Source organism: Somniosus microcephalus, unplaced genomic scaffold (assembly GCF_052327205.1).
Source record: "Somniosus microcephalus isolate GS21.2 unplaced genomic scaffold, FLI_Smic_1.0 unresolved_chr9, whole genome shotgun sequence".
In the NCBI taxonomy this organism is placed as follows: domain Eukaryota; kingdom Metazoa; phylum Chordata; class Chondrichthyes; order Squaliformes; family Somniosidae; genus Somniosus; species Somniosus microcephalus.
The window spans coordinates 21739640-21759184 of record NW_028225187.1 but is presented as its reverse complement, the minus strand read 5'-3'; the positions used below and the strand labels follow the sequence as shown (position 1 = coordinate 21759184).

Genomic DNA, 19545 nt, shown 5'->3' with positions numbered 1-19545 from the left:
TGGGCGTGTGTGCTGTGAGGAGGATGCCGAGCAACTCCAGTATGATTTGGACAGGTTGGTTGATTGGGCAGAAGCATGGCAGATGCAATATAACGTGGATAAATGCGAGGTTATCCACTTTGGTGTCAAAAACAGGAAGGCAGATTATCTGAATGGCAATAGATTGAGAGAAGGGGAAGTGCAACGAGACCTGGGTGTCCTTGTGCACCAGTCGCTGAAGGTAAGCATGCAGGTGCAGCAGGCGGTTAATAAGGCAAATGGTATGTTGGCCTTCGTAGCGAGAGGATTCGAGTACAGGAACAAGGATGTCTTGCTGCAGTTGTACAGGGCCTTGGTGAGACCACATCTTGAGTATTGTGTGCAGTTTTGGTCACCTTATCTGAGGAAGGATGTTCTTGCCATGGAAGGAGTGCAGCGAAGATTCACCAGGCTGATACCTGGGATGGCAGGAATGATGTATGAGGAGAGATTGGGTCAATTGGGCTTGTACTCGCTGGAGTTCAGAAGAATGAGAGGGGATCTCATTGAAACTTATAAAATTCTGACAGGACTGGACAGACTAGATGCAGGATGTTCCCGATGGTCGGGGAGTCCAGAACCAGGGGTCACAGTCTAAGGATAAGGGGTAAGCCATTTAGGCGAGAGAGGAGGAATTTCTTCACCCAGGGAGTGGTGAACCTGTGGAATTCTCTACCACAGAAGGCCGTTGAGGCCAATTCATTAAATATATTCAAGAAGGAGTTGGATATATTCCTTAAAGCTAAAGGGATCAAGGGATATGGGGAGAAAGCAGGGATAGGGTACTGAATTTGGATGATCAGCCATGATCGCATTGAATGGCGGAGCAGGCTTGAGGGGCCGAATGGCCTGCTCCTATCTTCTATGTCTTTGATTCCATCTCCAATGCCATATTGATTCTATCAATCCATCCATCTCAATCCCTCAGGCTCTAACCCTCCAACTCCAATGTCAGTGATATCCTTCCATTTATAATCCCTTTGCCTATCCGTCCATCTCCCTCTCCAATCCATCTGGATCTCTCCCTGTCTATTCCCAATGGGTCTATCCTGCCATCTCCAATTGGTCACCATCTCTAGCCCTGGAAGCCTCACCCCTCAGTGTCTCTATCCCTCCATCTCAAAACTGTGACTCTATCCCTTCATCTCCAATCCCTCAGTGTCTTGCCCTCCACTGTTAACCTGTCAGTGTCTCTATCCATCCATCTATAAGCCATGGCTCTGTCGGTTCATCTCCACTTTGTATCCCTCCATCTCCCAATTGCTCGGCCTCTATCCATCTATCTCCTGCCCCTCAGTGTCTTTCACTCCAACTCCAAGCTCTCTCTCTGTCTCCAATCGCTGTTTATCCCTCAGTTTCCAACTACAGTCTCCAGCCCATCGCCGATGCCTCACCGTTTCTTTCCTTCCATCTCCAATCCTTGTCATTATCCCTCCGTCTCTGCTCTGTGGGTCTATCCCCCAGTGTGTCTACAATCCCTCCATCTGAAGTCCGAAGTCGCTCTCCCTCCGTCTCCAATCCCTCAATGTGTCTGTCCCTACACCCTGTGACATGAATCTTGTCAGTCATGCGGAAGTGGCTTATGAGGTAATACTGGGCGGCCTGCTGGTGGCGCTGTCCAGGGAAGAGTATAAATACTCGGGCACGGGGCCCAGCTTGCTCAGGGACATTCCTTAACAGGAACTAATGAAGGACACAACTCGATCTCCATGTTGAAAAACAGTTGATTAAAGCCATGTTTAATATTCAGACCAAGTGCCTAGTAGTCTTTTTACGTCACCCTGTATGTCGATCCCTGCGACACTGTCAGACTGCCTGCGCCTCCTTCCAACGCTTCATTTCATTCTCTGCGAGGGGGGGGGGGGGCGCGGGGTGAGGATACAAAAACAACAGCAACAGACACTCGGAATACTGTCTTTTATTCAAACACAATTAGTCAAATTCACCCTCCTCTCGACATTGTACCGTCCTTGCCCCGTTCTTCCTGCAGGTACCCTCTCCGCAGGCCGTCACATGGGTTACGTTTCCAGGCGGTGTCCTTCCGCCGACGCCCAGGCACCAACGGATGCCACTCCCTCGGGTTAGTCGGGCGCTGCAGGTGGGCGTCACGGGGCCATACTCTGCCCCCCACCCCCCGCCGCCCTGACTGGCCCGCTGTAAATCCAGCTCTCCTGACAAAGACGGGGGCAGCATCCCATGGGCACTGGCGCCCGTCTGGTGCCTCGCTCCACGCCGCCAATCCTTACCCGCAGCTCCGTACAGCGGGCGGCACCAAGTCACGCGCCTTGCGGTCCTGTGCTCAGTGGCTCGGTACGCGCCCGGCCCTCTCGGCTCCGAGTCAGAAGGTCGCAGGTTTGAGCCCCCACTCCGAGAGACCCGAGCACAAAATCCAGGCCCGCACTTCCCGGTGCCAGTGCTGAGGGAGTGCCGCACTGTCTTTCGGGATGAGCCATCAAGCCGAGGCTCCATCTGCCCTCTCGGGCGAACGTAAAACGTCCCACGGCCACTATTGCAAAAGGAGCAGGAGGGGAATTGGCCCCGGTGTCCTGGGGCCCATCATTTATTCCTCAACCAACATCACTTAAAAAAAACTATCTGGTCATTATCACATTGCTGTTTGTGGGAGCTTGCTGTGCGCAAATTGGCTGCCACATTTCCCACAACAGTGACTACACTTAAATAAAAGTACTTCATTGGCTGTAAAGCGCTTTGGGACGTCCTGAGGTCATGAACGGTGCTGTAGAAATGCGAGTTCTTTCTTTACCTCGGACTCCTTTTCACCCTCTAATCCGGGTGGCATTAAGAACATTTGCAGCCCCCAATCTCTCCCTCCCTCCGTCCACCCCGCCCTCTCCCCCCTTCCCACCCTCTCCCGGCAACTCTGCACTGGGTCCGGATGCTACCTGGTGTATGGGGCTCAGTTGGACGGTGTTAAGAGGCCCACTTGATGGGCACCCCATCCACCACCTTAAACATTCACTCCCTCCACCACCGGCGTACCGTGGCTGCAGTGTGCACCATCTACAAGATGCACCTAGGACAAGGGAAGTAAGTGCATGAGAACACCACCACCTCCAAGTTCCCCTCCAAGTCACACACCATCCTGACTTGGACATCGGCCGTTCCTTCATCGTCGCTGGGTCAAAATCCTGGAACTCCCTCCCTAACAACACCGTGGGAGTACCTTCACCACACGGACTGCAGCAGTTCAAGAAGGCGGCTCACCACCACCACCTTCTCAAGGGGCAATTAGGGATGGGCGATAAATGCTGGACCTTGCCAGCGACGCCCACATCCCGAGAACCTCACCCTGATCGCTGCTCGCATGGAGGGATAGAAGCACCGAGGGATTGGCGATGGAGGGATAGAGACACACAGTGATTGGAGTGATCGGGACACTGAGGGTTTAGAGATGGATCGAGACACAACGATTGGAGGTGGAGTGATAGAGAAACTGAGGGATTAAAGATGGAGTGATGGAGGCACAGCGATTGCAGAGTGATAGAGAAACTGAGGGATTGAAGATGGAGACACAGCGATTGGAGATGGAAGGAGACAGCGGGGTTAGAGATGGTAGGGATGGGCGTCAATGAGGGATTGAAGATGGAGTCACAGCGATTGGAGATGGAAGGATAGAGACAGAGGGATTAGAGATGGTAGGGATGGAGACACTGAGGGATTAGATGGAGTCACAGCGATTGGAGATGGAAGGATACAGACAGAGGGATTAGAGATGGTAGTCCCCGAGGGATTGACTATGGAGAGATAAGGTTCTCCTTGCAGGTCAAGGAAGGCTCAGATCAATGGCGTACACAATCCACCTTCCTTTGCTGGGGGGAGAGGGACCTTGGGATTGGGGTGCGGGTACAGGCTGTGAAGAACATCAGCCTCTCTCCATCGAATCGATCGGTAACACAAGTCGGCACAACTTCGGACGCCCTCACGCGCGCTGATCCTGCATTTCCCCCGAGGCAGCGGGAAGAGGGGTTTCGAGCGATGGAAAGGCGGGGAGAGGTGAAGTCAGCTCAAAGCTGGGCCATATCTAAAACATTTCAATAAAAGGACCAACGGCGGCTGAGGGCGTGTCTCGGAGTCAGAATCTCGTCACCCTTGTGGAAGTCGCTGGCACGAAATTCTATGCAACCTGCCCGATGGTGTGGGACAGAGCCCAGGTACCAACCATCGCCGGTCGAGGTGCTGAGAGGCTGTTTCCCCCTCACTGGAGAGTCTCAAACCAGGGGTCACAGTCTCAGGATAAGGGGTTGGCCATTTAGGACTGAGATGAGGAGGAATTTCTTCACTCGGAGGGCGGTGAGTCTTTGGAATTCTCTGCCCCAGAGGGCTGTGGAGGCTGTCGTTCAGTCTATTCAAGACAGAGATCGATAGATTTTTGGACTCGAGGGGATTCTAAAGATATGGGGATCGGGCAGGAAACTGGAGTTGAGGTCGATGATCAGCCATGATCTTATTGAATAGCGGAGCAGGATTGAGGGGCCGTATGGCCTACTCCTGCTCCTAATTCTTATCTAGGTAACACTGACTGTATCTCCACTGATTTTAATCCAGCTCCCTCACACTGTCACTCAGTAATCTCTCTCCCCCAGCGCCCTGTGTCACTGACTGTATCTCTGACAGTGTGAGGGAGCTGTATTAACATCTGTACTCAGTAACCCCTCTTGCCCAGCGCCCTCTGATACTGACTGTACCCCTACTGATGTTAATCCAGCTCCCTCACACTGTCACTCAGTAATCCCTCTCCCCCAGCGCCGTTACTGACTGTATCTCTACTGATGTTAATCCAGCTCCCTCACACTGTCGCTCAGTAACCCCTCTCCCCCAGCGCCCTGTGTTACTGACTGTATCTCGACTGATGTTAATCCAGCTCCCTCACACTGTCACTCAGTAACCTCTCCCCCAGCGCCCTGTGTTACTGACTGTATCTCTACTGATGTTAATCCAGCTCCCTCACACTGTCACTCAGTAACCCCTCTCCCCCAGCGCCCTGTGCTACTGACTGTATCTCTACGGATGTTAATCCAGCTCCCTCACACTGTCACTCAGTAACCTCTCCCCCAGCGCCCTGTGTTACAGACTGTATCTCTACTGATGTTACTCCAGCTCCCTCACACTGTCACTCAGTAACCCCTCTCCCCCAGCGCCGTGTTACTGACTGTATCCATAGATACCTTCTGTTGCCTAGGCCGCAAGCTCTGACATTCCCTCCCTAAGCCTCTCCGCCTCGCTTCCTCTCTCTCCTCCTTTAAGACGCTCCTTAAAACCTACCTCTTTGACCAAGCTTTTGGTCACCTGCCCTAATATCTCCTTATGTGGCTCGGTGTCAAACTGTGTCTTATAACACTCCTGTGAAGCGCCTTGGGATGTTTAACTATGTTAAAGACATTGTATAAATACATAGAAACATAGAAGATAGGAGCAGGAGTCGGCCATTCGGCCCCTTGAGCCTGCTCCGCCATTCAATGCGATCATGGCTGATCATCCAAACTGAGTACCCTGTCCCTGCCTTCTCCCCATATCCCTTGATCCCTTTAGCCTTAAGAAATATATCTAACTCCTTCTTGAATATATTTAATGAATTGGCCTCCACTGCCTTCTGTGGTAGAGAATTCCACAGGTTCACCACTCTCTGGGTGAAGAAATTCCTCCTCATTTCAGTCCTAAATGGCTTACCCCTTATCCTTAGACTGTGACCCCTGGTTCTGGACTCCCCGACCATCAGGAACATCCTTCCTACATCTAGTCTGTCCAGTCCTGTTAGAATTTTATAAGTTTCAATGAGATAGAGTCATAGTCATAGATTTATACAGCACAGAAAGGGGCCCTTCGGCCCATCATGTCCGCGCCAGCCATCAAGCCCTGTCTATTCTAATCCCATTTTCCGGCACTTGGTCCGTAGCCTTGTATGCTATGGCATTCAGTCTGGTGAATCTTCGCTGCACTCCCTCCATGGCAAGAACATCCTTCCTCAGATAAGGCGACCAAAACTGCACACAATACTCAAGGTGTGGTCTCACCAAGGCCCTGTACAACTGCAGCAAGACATCCTTGTTCCTGTACTCGAACCCTCTCGCTACGAAGGCCAACATACCATTTGCCGCCTTAACCGCCTGCTGCACCTGCATGTTTACCTTCAGCGACTGGTGCACAAGGACACCCAGGTCTCGTTGCACTTCCCCTTCTCCCAATCTATTGCTGTTCAGATAATAAACTGCCTTCCTGTTTTTGCCAACAAAGTGGATAACCTCGTATTTATCCACATTATACTGCATCTGCCCAATCGCCCAACCTGTTCAAATCATCCTGGAGTTTCTCGGCATCCTCCTCACAGCACACACGCCCACCCAGCTTTGTGTCGTCTGCTAACTTGGAGATATTACATCTAGTCCCCTCGTCTAGATCTTTTATATATTGTGAATAGCTGTTGTTGATGTTAATCCAGCGCCCTCAAGGAGTGGAACCGACCACTGCCTTGGTCTGGGGGGGGGGGGGGGGGGGGGCGGGAGGGGGTTCGGTACCACACTGGGGGACAGAACCCGACGCCTCGCTCCTCTCGGGAGGGGCGAGCACTCACCCACTGATCGTCGGAAGATCAATCGGCCTTCCGCCACCTCCACGAAAATGGGCACCGGCGCCCAACCCAGCCGCCCTCCCTCCCTACCCTGCCTCGCACGGACGGGGAACGATCCTGGCCGTGGAGACACCTCCCCTCTTGCTGCAGTTGACCCAAGAAGGACCAGGGCCTTGGTGAGACCACACCTTGAGTATCGTGTGCAGTTTTGGTCGCCTTATCTGAGGAAGGATGTTCTTGCCATGGAGGGAGTGCAGCGAAGATTCACCAGACTGATACCTGGGATGGCAGGAATGACGTATGAGGAGAGATTGGGCCGATTGGGCTTATACTCGCTGGAGTTTAGAAGAATGAGAGGGGATCTCATTGAAACTTATAAAATTCTAACAGGACAAGAAAGACTAGATGCAGGAAGGATGTTCCCGATGGTCAGGGAGTCCAGAACCAGGGGTCACAGTCTAAGGATAAGGGGTAAGCCATTTAGGACAGAGATGAGGAGGAATTTCTTCACCCAGAGAGTGGTGAACCTGTGGAATTCTCTACCACAGAAGGCAGTGGAGGCCAATTCATTAAATATATTCAAGAAGGAGTTGGATATATTTCTTAAGGCTAAAGGGATCAAGGGATATGGGGAGAAAGCAGGGACCAGGTACTGAATTTGAATGATCAGCCATGATCGCATTGAATGGCGGAGCAGGCTCGAGGGGCCAAATGGCCGACTCCTGCTCCTATCTTCTATGTTTCTCCCCAGCTTACTCCGCCGCTGAAACCACGGCCGCCCCTTGCGCGTTCCCTCGCCCGTGCGCCGAACAGATCGGTCTGTGCTTCACGAAAAGGAGAGAGAGAGAAAACTGATGAACAGGTTGCCCTCCCGGGGTTCCTGGACCCGCCTGGGGCTGCGTTGCCTGCTTATCATTGCCCCTTCGATACAAAAAGCAGCCTTTGCGTAGATCAACAGTCGAGTGTCGGGCACAAGGTGAGGAGAGGAAGGGAAAGCCGGGGGGGGGGGCGGGGGGGGGAGGGCAATCTATCTTCATGTGACGGGGGGAGCAACTAGTCCGTTCCAGAACATCAAATTCCGCGCCCGTTGAGACGGCGCGACAGTATCGGGAATCAAATCACAGCGGAATATTAATAATTATCGATAATAATAATAATAATCAGTGGTCAAGTAATCTGGAAGCTCATTGATGGCAAAGTCGTTCCTTGCAGAGTCTCTTCAGGTGTCGGGCGAACTGTTCACAACCCCCCTCTGGATCCAGTCGCAGGATCGTGACCCCTCCCGGCGGATCCGGGGAGGGGAAAAAAAAAAAAAGGAAACCGGAATGGCGGCCGGCGGCGGAGGAGGAAGGTGGGGGAGGGAGATGCGGGGGGGGGGCCGCCCCCTCTCTGTCGGTCTGTCTCGCTTCCGGCCGTCAGCCCAGCTGCGCGTACAAAGTCTCCAGACCGTCGGGAAAAGTGAAACCCGGAGTTGAGAGAGGAGGGAGAGCGGGAATCGAACCGCCACAGCGCCGGCGGGCGAGTCAACGTCCCGTAAGTGCCTGGTCGCGGAGTTTCCCGCGAGGAGCCCGCCGTACAGCTACGGGGCGCTACCCCACCAAAGAAAAACGAAAAGGCGGCTCGAGGGGATCACTAAGGGGGGGGATCTCGTTCCGCCCGCCACTTTCTTCCTTCCCCACTCCTCGGGAGCCCGGTTTTCTTCTCCTCTCCTCCTCCTCCTCCTCTCCGCCTCTTCCTCACGGCTGCTCCGCTTTCTTCTTGATGGAGATCCGCTTCTTGCGAGCGGCCAGCATCTCGTAGAAAGGGTCGATGCTCACGGCAGCCCTGGCGGGAGAGAGAAGGAGGCGGTGAAACACAACCAGCGGCTCCGACCGCCATTGCGAGCAAGATCTGGAGCCGGGAACAAGACAAGTCCCTTCGCTCACACACAACATGGAATCAAATCATCCTAGTCTAGAAAGGCATGGGCTAATTCAGTAAAGACGGGGTCGAAGGAGCTTTACTCTGTACCTAACCCGTGCTGTACCTGCCCTGGGAGTGTTTGATGGGACAGGGTAGAGGGAGCTTTTCTCTGTATCTAACCTGTGCTGTACCTGCCCTGGGAGTGTTTGATGGGACAGTGTAGAGGGAGCTTTACTCTGTATCTAACCCCGTGCTGTACCTGCCCTGGGAGTGTTTGATGGGACAGTGTAGAGGGAGCTTTACTCTGTATCTAACCCCGTGCTGTACCTGCCCTGGGAGTGTTTGATGGGACTGTGTAGAGGGAGCTTTACTCTGTATCTAACCCGTGCTGTACCTGCCCTGGGAGTGTTTGATGGGACAGTGTAGAGGGAGCTTTACTCTGTATCTAACTGATGCTGTACCTGCCCTGGGAGTGTTTGATGGGACAGTGTAGAGGGAGCTTTACTCTGTATCTAACCCCGTGCTGTACCTGCCCTGGGAGTGTTTGATGGGACTGTGTAGAGGGTGCTAGGGGCCATCACAGTTCTGGTCTCCGTGTACCTGGGTTAGACCACACTTGGAGCACTGTGCACAGTTCTGGTCTCCATATACCTTGGTTAGACCACACTTGGAGCACTGTGCACAGTTCTGGTCTCCATATACCTTGGTTAGACCACACTTGGAGCACTGTGCACAGTCCTGGTCTCCATATACCTTGGTTAGACCACACTTGGAGCACTGTGCACAGTCCTGGTCTCCATATACCTTGGTTAGACCACTGCGCACAGTACTGGTCTCCATATTATAAAAAAGGATGTCGAGACACTGGAGAATGTGCAACAAAGATTCACAAGGAAGATACTAAAACAGAGGGGGTAAAACTAAACTGGAAACGTTGAATAGGCTGGGTCTCCATTCTCTAGAAAAAAGACTGAGCTGACCTAATCGAGGTCTTTAAAATTCTGAAAGGGTTCGATAGGGCAGTGATAGGGAGGGGGCGAGAGCCATGGAGGAATTTGAACAGGAGGATGAGAATTGTAGGGGCTGGAGGAGGTTACAGAGATAGTGAGGGGGCGAGGGGCCATGGAGCGATTTGAACAGGAGGATGAGAATTGTAGGGGCTGGAGGAGGTCACAGAGATAGGGAGGGTCGAGGGGCCATGGAGGGATTTGAACAGGAGGATGAGAATTGTAGGGGCTGGAGGAGGTTACAGAGATAGTGAGGGGGCGAGGGGCCATGGAGGGATTTGAACAGGAGGATGAGAATTGTAGGGGCTGGAGGAGGTTACAGAGATAGGGAGGGGGCGAGGGGCCATGGAGGGATTTGAACAGGAGGATGAGAATTGTAGGGCTGGAGGAGGTTACAGAGATAGGGAGGGGGGCGAGGGGCCATGGAGGGATTTGAACAGGAGGATGAGAATTGTAGGGGCTGGAGGAGGTTACAGAGATAGGGAGGGGGCGAGGGCCATGGAGGGATTTGAACAGGAGGATGAGAATTGTAGGGCTGGAGGAGGTTACAGAGATAGGGAGGGGGCGAGGGGCCATGGAGGGATTTGAACAGGAGGATGAGAATTGTAGTGCTGGAGGAGGTTACAGAGATAGGGAGGGGGGCGAGGGGCCATGGAGGGATTTGAACAGGAGGATGAGAATTGTAGGGCTGCATGAGGTTACAGAGATAGGGAGGGGGCGAGGACCATGGAGGGATTTGAACAGGAGGATGAGAATTGTAGAGCTGGAGGAGGTTACAGAGATAGGGAGGGGGCCGAGGGGCTATGGAGGGATTTGAACAGGAGGATGAGAATTGTAGGGGCTGGAGGAGGTTACAGAGATAGGGAGGGGGCGAGGGGCCATAGAGGGATTTGAACAGGAGGATGAGAATTGTAGGGGCTGGAGGAGGTTACAGAGATAGGGAGGGGCCGAGGGGTCATGGAGGGATTTGAACAGGAGGATGAGAATTGTAGGGGCTGGAGGAGGTTACAGAGATAGGGAGGGGGCGAGGGGTCATGGAGGGATTTGAACAGGAGGATGAGAATTGTAGGGGCTGGAGGAGGTTACAGTGATAGGGAGGGGAGCGAGGGGCCATGGAGGGATTTGAACAGGAGGGTGAGAATTGTCGGGGCTGGAGGAGGTTACAGAGATAGGGAATGGGAAAAGGCCATGGAGGGATTTGAACAGGAGGATGAGAATTGTAGGGGCTGGAGGAGGTTACATAGATAGGGAGGGGGCGAGGGCCATGGAGGGATTTGAACAGGAGGATGAGAATTGTAGGGCTGGAGGAGGTTGGAGATAGGGAGGGGGCGAGGGCCATGGAGGGATTTGAACAGGAGGATGAGAATTGTAGGGCTGGAGGAGGTTACAGAGATAGGGAGGGGGCGAGGGCCATGGAGGGATTTGAACAGGAGGATGAGAATTGTAGGGGCTGGAGGAGGTTACAGAGATAGGGAGGGGGCGAGGGCCATGGAGGGATTTGAACAGGAGGATGAGAATTGTAGGGGCTGGAGGAGGTTACAGAGATAGGGAGGGGGCGAGGACCATGTTGGGATTTGAACAGGAGGATGAGAATTGTAGGGCTGGAGGAGGTTACAGAGATAGGGAGGGGGCGAGGACCATGTTGGGATTTGAACAGGAGGATGAGAATTGTAGGGCTGGAGGAGGTTGGAGATAGGGAGGGGGCGAGGGGCCATGGAGGGATTTGAACAGGAGAATGAGAATTGTAGGGGCTGGAGGAGGTTACAGAGATAGGGAGGGGGCGAGGGGCCATGGAGGGATTTGAACAGGAGGATGAGAATTGTAGGGCTGGAGGAGGTTACAGAGATAGGGAGGGGGCGAGGGCCATGGAGGGATTTGAACAGGAGGATGAGAATTGTAGGGCTGGAGGGGGTTACAGAGATAGGGAGGGGGCGAGGGACCATGGAGGGATTTGAACAGGAGGATGAGAATTGTAGGGCTGGAGGGGGTTACAGAGATAGGGAGGGGGCGAGGGGCCATAGAGAGATTTGAACAGGAGGATGAGAATTTTGAAACCGAGGTGTTACCGGACCGGGAGCCAGTGTAGGTCAGCGAGCACAGGGGTTGATGGGTGAACGGGACTCGGTGCGAATTAGGACACGGGGCAGGAGTTTTGGATAAGCTAATGTTTACGGATAGATTTATTACTGATGGCGGTCCCGGGAAGCACCTACGCGCGCCCACCAACGCGCCCATCCACTCGACTCCTCTCCTCTCACTTGATGCACTTGATCCACTCGTCCTTCTCCTCGGGAGTGGGAGCTGAGATCCGGTAGACCATGTGGTTCCCCTCCACCACCCGACCGTCTGCCTCTGTCTTGCAGGCCTTGATCAGTTGGCCCCGGTTATTAGGGATGTAGAGCTCGAAACAGTTCTGCGGGGAAACAGCGGAGGAGAGTTTTGGTATACTCGGCACTTGGTCTAAGCGTTAAACAAGGCTTTAATCAACTGTTTTACAACACGGAGGTCTAGTTGTGTCCTTCACTAGTTCCTGTTCAAGAATGTCCTGAGCAAGCTGGGCCCATGCCCGAGTATTTATACTCTCCCTGGACAGCACCACCAGCAGGTCGCCCAGTATTATTACATAAGTCATTTTCAGGGCTGGCAATCAGTAACTAGTGGTGTTCCGCAGGGGTCAGTGCTGGGACCCCAACTCTTTACAATCTATATTAACGATTTGGAGGAAGGGACCGAGTGCAACGTATCCAAGTTTGCCGACGATACAAAGATGGGAGGGAAAGCAGTGAGTGAGGAGGACATAAAAAACCTGCAAAAGGACATAGACAGGCTAAGTGAGTGGGCAGAGATTTGGCAGATGCAATATAATGTTGGAAAGTGTGAGGTTATGCACTTTGGCAGAAAAAATCAAAGAGCAAGTTATTATCTAAATGAAGAGAAACTGCAAAGTGCTACAGTACAAAGGGATCTGGGGGTCCTGGTGCATGAAACACAAAAAGTTAGTATGCAGGTGCAGCAGGTGATCAGGCAGGCCAATGGAATCTTAGCCTTTATTGCAAGGGGGATGGAGTATATAATCAGGGAAGTCTTGATGCAGTTATACAGGGTATTGGTGAGGCCACACCTGGAATACTGCGTGCAGTTTTGGTTTCCATATTTAAGAAAAGATATACTTGCTCTCGAGGCGGTTCAGAGAAGGTTCACTCGGTTGATTCCGGAGATGAGGGGGTTGACGTATGAGGAAAGGTTGAGTAGGTTGGGACTCTACTCATTGGAATTCAGAAGAAGGAGAGGCGATCTTATCGAAACATATAAGATTGTGAGGGGGCTTGATCGGGTGGATGCGGGGAGGATGTTTCCACTGATGGGTGAGACTAGAACTAGGGGGCATAATCTAAGAATAAGGGGCTGCCCTTTCAAAACTGAGATGAGGAGAAACTTCTTCACTCAGAGGGTAGTAAATCTATGGAATTTGCTACTCCAGAGAGCTGTGGAAGCTGCAACATTAAATAGATTTAAAATGGAGATAGACAGTTTCCTAGCTGATAAGGGAATTAGGGGTTACGGGGAGAGGGCAGGGAAGTGGACCTGAGTCTAGATTCGGATCAGCCATGATCCTATTGAATGGCGGAGCAGGCCCGAGGGGCCGTATGGCCTACTCCTGCTCCTACTTCTTATGTTCTTATGTTTCATGTCATACTGTGTAGAGTATATTCAAGACTGAGATAGATACACTGTGTAGAGTATATTCAAGACTGAGATAGATATACTGTGTAGAGTATATTCAAGACTGAGATAGATATACTGTGTGGTGTATATTCAAGACTGAGATAGATATACTGTGTGGAGTATATTCAAGGCTGAGATAGATATACTGTGTAGAGTATATTCAAGACTGAGATAGATATACTGTGTAGTGTATATTCAAGACTGAGATAGATATACTGTGTAGAGTATATTCAAGACTGAGATAGATATACTGTGTAGTGTATATTCAAGACTGAGATAGATATACTGTGTAGAGTATATTCAAGACTGAGATAGATATACTGTGTAGTGTATATTCAAGACTGAGATAGATATACTGTGTAGAGTATATTCAAGACTGAGATAGATATACTGTGTAGTGTATATTCAAGGCTGAGATAGATATACTGTGTAGAGTATATTCAAGACTGAGATAGATATACTGTGTAGTGTATATTCAAGACTGAGATAGATATACTGTGTAGTGTATATTCAAGACTGAGATAGATATACTGTGTAGTGTATATTCAAGACTGAGATAGATATACTGTGTAGTGTATATTCAAGGCTGAGATAGATATACTGTGTAGAGTATATTCAAGACTGAGATAGATATACTGTGTGGTGTATATTCAAGACTGAGATAGATATACTGTGTAGAGTATATTCAAGACTGAGATAGATATACTGTGTGGTGTATATTCAAGACTGAGATAGATATACTGTGTAGAGTATATTCAAGACTGAGATAGATATACTGTGTAGAGTATATTCAAGACTGAGATAGATATACTGTGTAGTGTATATTCAAGACTGAGATAGATATACTGTGTAGTGTATATTCAAGACTGAGATAGATATACTGTGTAGTGTATATTCAAGACTGAGATAGATATACTGTGTAGAGTATATTCAAGACTGAGATAGATATACCGTGTAGTGTATATTCAAGACTGAGATAGATATACTGTGTACAATTTTGGTCTCCTTACCCAAGGAAGTATATACAGGAAACTTTTTTTTTTAATCCGGCACCGACGGGATGCCGGTTCATCACAAATTCCGGATAACCGAGAGCTATAGTAAAAGATACGGAGAGCTGAGAGCTCCGTATAAAGCAACAAACCCTGTTGCTTGGCAACAGGTGCAGAACAATGGCCACAAGTTCCAAGCGTCTCTGTAGCTTAGCGACAGCTGCAGCCACACCCAATTGCACAGCAACAGATCGAGGAAGGCAAGTACAATATGAAGTAAAACTTACCTGAACCTACTCCTGAATTTTGCCGGTTAACGGAGATTTCCGGTTATTTAGGTGCCAGTAAATCGAAAGTTTCCTGTACTTGCTTTAGAGTATATTCAAGACTGAGATCGATAGATTTTTGAACTCTATGGGAATCAAGGGGATAGGGCGGGAAAGTGGAGTTGAGGCAGAAGATCAGCCACGATCTTCAATGGCGGAGCAGGCTCGGGGGGTCGTATGGCCTACTCCTGCTCCTAATTCTTATGTAGGAGTGAGGGAAACACCCTTTTCGCGCTCCTTAAAGCTCCGTCAGATCAGTTTACATCCCTCTCCCAAAGGCAGCGACAATCGCGCTGCGGGCTATTCGACCGTGGCGGGGGGAGGGGGGGGGGGTGGCACGTCGCAGCAGAATCCGACCCCGTCCACGCCAGACGTCCGCGCATGCTCACATTTTCCAGAGGGAGTCATAGGCCTGGGATCAGGAGCGGGAAACCCTGGCTGGTTTGAGCAGCCACCCACCAAACCAGGGGCACTGAGGCCAACAATAGCTCCACCCGTCTGGGACAGTCCAAACAGAGCTTTACTCTGTATCTAACCCGTGCTGTACCTGCCCTGGGAGTGTTTGATGGGACAGTGTAGAGGGAGCTTTACTCTGTATCTAACCCCGTGCTGTACCTGCCCTGGGAGTGTTTGATGGGACAGTGTAGAGGGAGCTTTACTCTGTATCTAACCCGTGCTGTATCTGCCCTGGGAGTGTTTGATGGGACAGTGTAGAGGGAGCTTTACTCTGTATCTAACCCCGAGCTGTACCTGCCCTGGGAGTGTTTGATGGGACAGTGTAGAGGGAGCTTTACTCTGTATCTAACCCCGTGCTGTACCTGCCCTGGGAGTGTTTGATGGGACAGTGTAGAGGGAGCTTTACTCTGTATCTAACCCCGAGCTGTACCTGCCCTGGGAGTGTTTGATGGGACAGTGTAGAGGGAGCTTTACTCTGTATCTAACCCCATGCTGTACCTGCCCTGGGAGTGTTTGATGGGACAGTGTAGAGGGAGCTTTACTCTGTATCTAACCCGTGCTGTACCTGCCCTGGGAGTGTTTGATGGGACAGTGTAGAGGGAGCTTTACTCTGTATCTAACCCGTGCTGTACCTGCCCTGGGAGTGTTTGATGGGACAGTGTAGAGGGAGCTTTACTCTGTATCTAACCCGTGCTGTACCTGCCCTGGGAGTGTTTGATGGGACAGTGTAGAGGGAGCTTTACTCTGTATCCAACCCCTTGCTATACCTGCCCTGGGAGTGTTTGATGGGACAGTTTAGAGGGAGCTTTACTCTGTATCTAACCGGTGCTGTACCTGCCCTGGGAGTGTTTGATGGGACAGTTTAGAGGGAGCTTTACTCTGTATCTAACCCGTGCTGTTCCTGCCCTGGGAGTGTTTGATGGGACCGCACTCCTTGGCACTGATGTCCTGAGCTCTGAGGAAGGTAACGCTACGTGCCCAGATTACCCGACCCACGACGAGTAAGGTCCAAGTTTGGTGCATTGGGATCAAGGACAGTGTACAATGTCCCAGAAGGGATGCACCTTCCACAGATGGACAAGGAGCCGACTGCTTCTCACAGGGCTGTGGGCAACGAGCAAGCGAGAGCCTGACGAATTGGACAGCGCTTTCACAGAGGCAGCACCTGCACAACGAGCTGAATAGAAACATAGAAGATAGGAGCAGGAATAGGCCATTCGGCCCCTCGAGCCTGCTCCGCCATTCAATGAGATCATGGCTGATCATCCAAACTCAGTACCCTGTCCCTGCTTTCTCCCCATATCTCTTGATCCCTTTAGCCTCAAGAAATATATCTAACTCGTTCTTGATTATATTTAATGAATTGGCCTCAACTGCCTTCTGTGGTAGAGAATTCCACAGGTTCACCACTCTCTGGGTGAAGAAATTCCTCCTCATCTCAGTCCTAAATGGCTTACCCCTTATCCTTAGACTGTGACCCCTGGTTCTGGACTCCCCGACCATCGGGAACATCCTTCCTGCATCCAGTCTGTCTAGTCCTGTTAGAATTTTATAAGTTTCAATGAGATCCCCTCTCATTCTTCTAAACTCCGGCGAGTATAAGCCCAATCGACCCAATCTCTCCTCATACGTCATTCCTGCCATCCCAGGTATCAGTCTGGTGAATCTTCGCTGCACTCCCTCCATGGCAAGAACATCCTTCCTCAGATAAGGCGACCAAAACTGCACACAATACTCACGATGTGGTCTCACCAAGGCCCTGTACAACTGCAGCAAGGCATCCTTGCTCCAGTACTCGAACCCTCTCGCTACAGTTGGAGGACACTCACCGGCTTCCTGGGGTCCTCCACTTCCCGGATGCTGAGGTTCTCTAGTGGGATGATGCCCCGGGGCTCTTTGTCCTGCCAATCGGGAAGGGGAAGAAACCGTTAGACCAACACCCAATGCCAGAGTGACGGGTTGCGGGACGGACTGGGTCGAGTGAAATTAAAACCAAAAGAAAGAGTTGCATTTCTATCGTGCATTTCACGACCACCGGGCGTCCCAAAGCGCTTTACTGCCAATGACGTACTTTTTGGAAATGCGGCAGCCAAAATTGCACACAGCAAGATCCCACAAACAGCAATGTGATAAGGACCAGATTTTAGCGATGTTAATTGAGGGATAAATATTGGCCAGGGCACCGGGGGGAACTCAGCCCCTGCTCTTCTTCGAAATAGCGGCCGTGGGATCTTTCACGTCCACCTGAGAGGGCAGACGGGGCCTCGGCTTGACGCCTCATCCGAAAGACGGCACCCCCCCCCCCCTGACAGTGCGGCGTTCCCTCAGCCCTGGATTTTTTGTGCTCAGGTCTCCGGAGGGGACAGACGGATGGATTTTGATACGGGAGGCGTGTAGGAGGCGGGACTACAACTTTCAGGGTTGTAGTCCCGCCTCCATCGAGCTGTGGCCAACCCACGCGATTTTAACTTGATTGACCTTGGCGAGCCCGCCCAGCGGGATCAGCAGGCCAATTAAGGGCCACCCGGCAACAGGTGACGTCAAGATTGACATTTCATCTGTCAAAACCTTTTGACAGATGAAATATCAGCGTTTGGCAGCTCTTTGAAGCTGACAAACACTGACCATCTGTACTCCAAGTTAATTCCTTCCTCTCAGGCTGATTCAGCCATCTCTCCAGAACAGAAAGCTGAATGCTGCAACTTTTGACAGCTGGCGGCCATTCTGCTTTCTGTGCTGGTGAGATGAGGGACTCCCGAGACCTGAAGGAAGGAAGGCTGTAAAGGTAATTAAAACTTCTTTAAACACTTTACACACACCAAACACACTTACCTCTGCACTCATGCACCCATCACTCACCTGAACACCGGTCATCTCGGCCCCTCCAAGCCCGACAGTCCGCCTCGCTAACTTGGCGTGGTTTGGAGCCGTCGGGAATCCCACGCTTCAGGAATAAAAATAGGGATTAGGCTAAAAACTGCCTGTTAACTACCTGTTAACAGGCAGTTAATTGGCACTAATCCCTTTCCGCCTCGGGTAGGCGGGTCCCAGCACGGGTCGGGTATCCGCCTCCTTTGAAACGGGCATGGAGGCGGGTTGGGGGCGGGATGGGTTCGTGCCCCACCACCCCCCCCCCCCCCCCCGATTTCGAGATTTTAACCCCCCACATGCCTCCAATCCCGCCTCACGGCAATCCTGCCCAGAGAGTCCCACTGTGTGACGGGGGGGTGGGGGGGGGGCACTATTGACTGAGTTGTGTGACGGACTGAAAACCCAGCATTTATTGCCCATCCCTAATTGCCCTTCTTGACAACTGAGCGGCCGGCTCGGACTTTTTCAGAAGGGAGTTAAGAGTCAACCACTTTGCATGGGGTCTGGAGTCTCAATATCGGCCAGACCGGGTAAGGGCAGTAGATTTCCTTCCCTCAAAGGACATTAGTGAACCAGATGGGTTTTTACACCAATCCGGTAGTTTCACCATCACCATCACTGAGACTAGCTTTCTATTCCGGATTTATTTAATTAACTGAATGGGTGGAATTTGAACTCCTGTCCCTGGATCATTAGTCCAGGCTTCTGGATTACGAGACCACTATGCTGTCGTTCCCGTATGGGTGGACTGGGTTGAGTGACTGGCTAGATAGGAGGGGTCTCACAGACCAGGACTGCTAGGCCTCGTCCAGCCTGGTGACGTGGGGGGAGGGTTTCGATTGGGTGACGCTGCCTCTCTCTCTCTCGCTTTCCGCGCCCTCCCCCCACCTCATTGCTCACCGTAGTGTATTCGAAGTAGTACAGGCAGTTGTCGGTCAGGATGAACCATCGTCGCTTCCAAGTCTTCACTCGGCCTCCTGCCGGGTCGGGGTGGTGGGGTTGGGGGGGGGGGGGGGGGCGGGGAGGGGTGGGGTAAGGGTAGAGAAAGATAACGCACTGAGTGAACTCAAAATGGAGTCTCCGTAGAGCGGCCAAGAGGCACGACAGATTCCGCATGGTGTCGAGAGCGAGAGAGAGCGCGAGAGAGAGAGAAAGAGAGCGAGAAAGAGAGAGCGAGGAGGCCTCGTCGTCCCTCTATATCGCTACTTCCCCTCCGTCCCCCACCCCCACCGACCTCGTTCACCCCCACTGTGCCCTTCAGGGAGAGAGGAAGGAAACGAGGGAACGCTGTGGGAAGGGCTGCGGTTTGCGTTACCCGCAAGGATTAGAATCAGACAGCACAGAAGGGGGCCATTCGGCCCATCGTGCCTGCTCTCCAATTAGTCCCACTCCCCCCTGCCCTTTCCCCCGTAGCCCTGCAAATTTTACCCCCTCAAGTTCCCATTCCCTTTCGAGAGTTCTTATTGAATCTGCTTCCCACTGCCCGTTCGCTGGACAGTAAAAGAAATAATTCTCTTCATCTCTATCTCAAAACGGGGGCAAACTAGGTAGCTGCTTCCCTCTCTCGCTCTCTCTGTCTCTCGCACCCTTTTCAAAGGCACCCACACTCGGGGAAGAATACTCGCCGCGGGTTCTCGCCCTCCCGTTACCTCGCCCGTGCG

At 51.8% G+C, this 19545-nt stretch overlaps 1 protein-coding gene across 1 annotated transcript in view; it reads right to left on the bottom strand.

The window, feature by feature from the left end:
- Positions 1-7722: 7722 nt before the first annotated feature.
- The window catches only part of LOC147084901 (cytohesin-2), a 552369-nt gene continuing 540546 nt past the window's right edge, over positions 7723-19545 (bottom strand). The window contains exons 9-12 of the mRNA XM_085979610.1: positions 18785-18861; positions 16843-16914; positions 11772-11926; positions 7723-8428 (exon numbers count right to left, since the gene is read on the bottom strand). Coding sequence (XP_085835736.1) covers positions 8341-8428; positions 11772-11926; positions 16843-16914; positions 18785-18861 — 392 coding nt within the window. The 3' untranslated portion in view covers positions 7723-8340. The remainder of the gene's footprint in view (positions 8429-11771; positions 11927-16842; positions 16915-18784; positions 18862-19545) is intronic.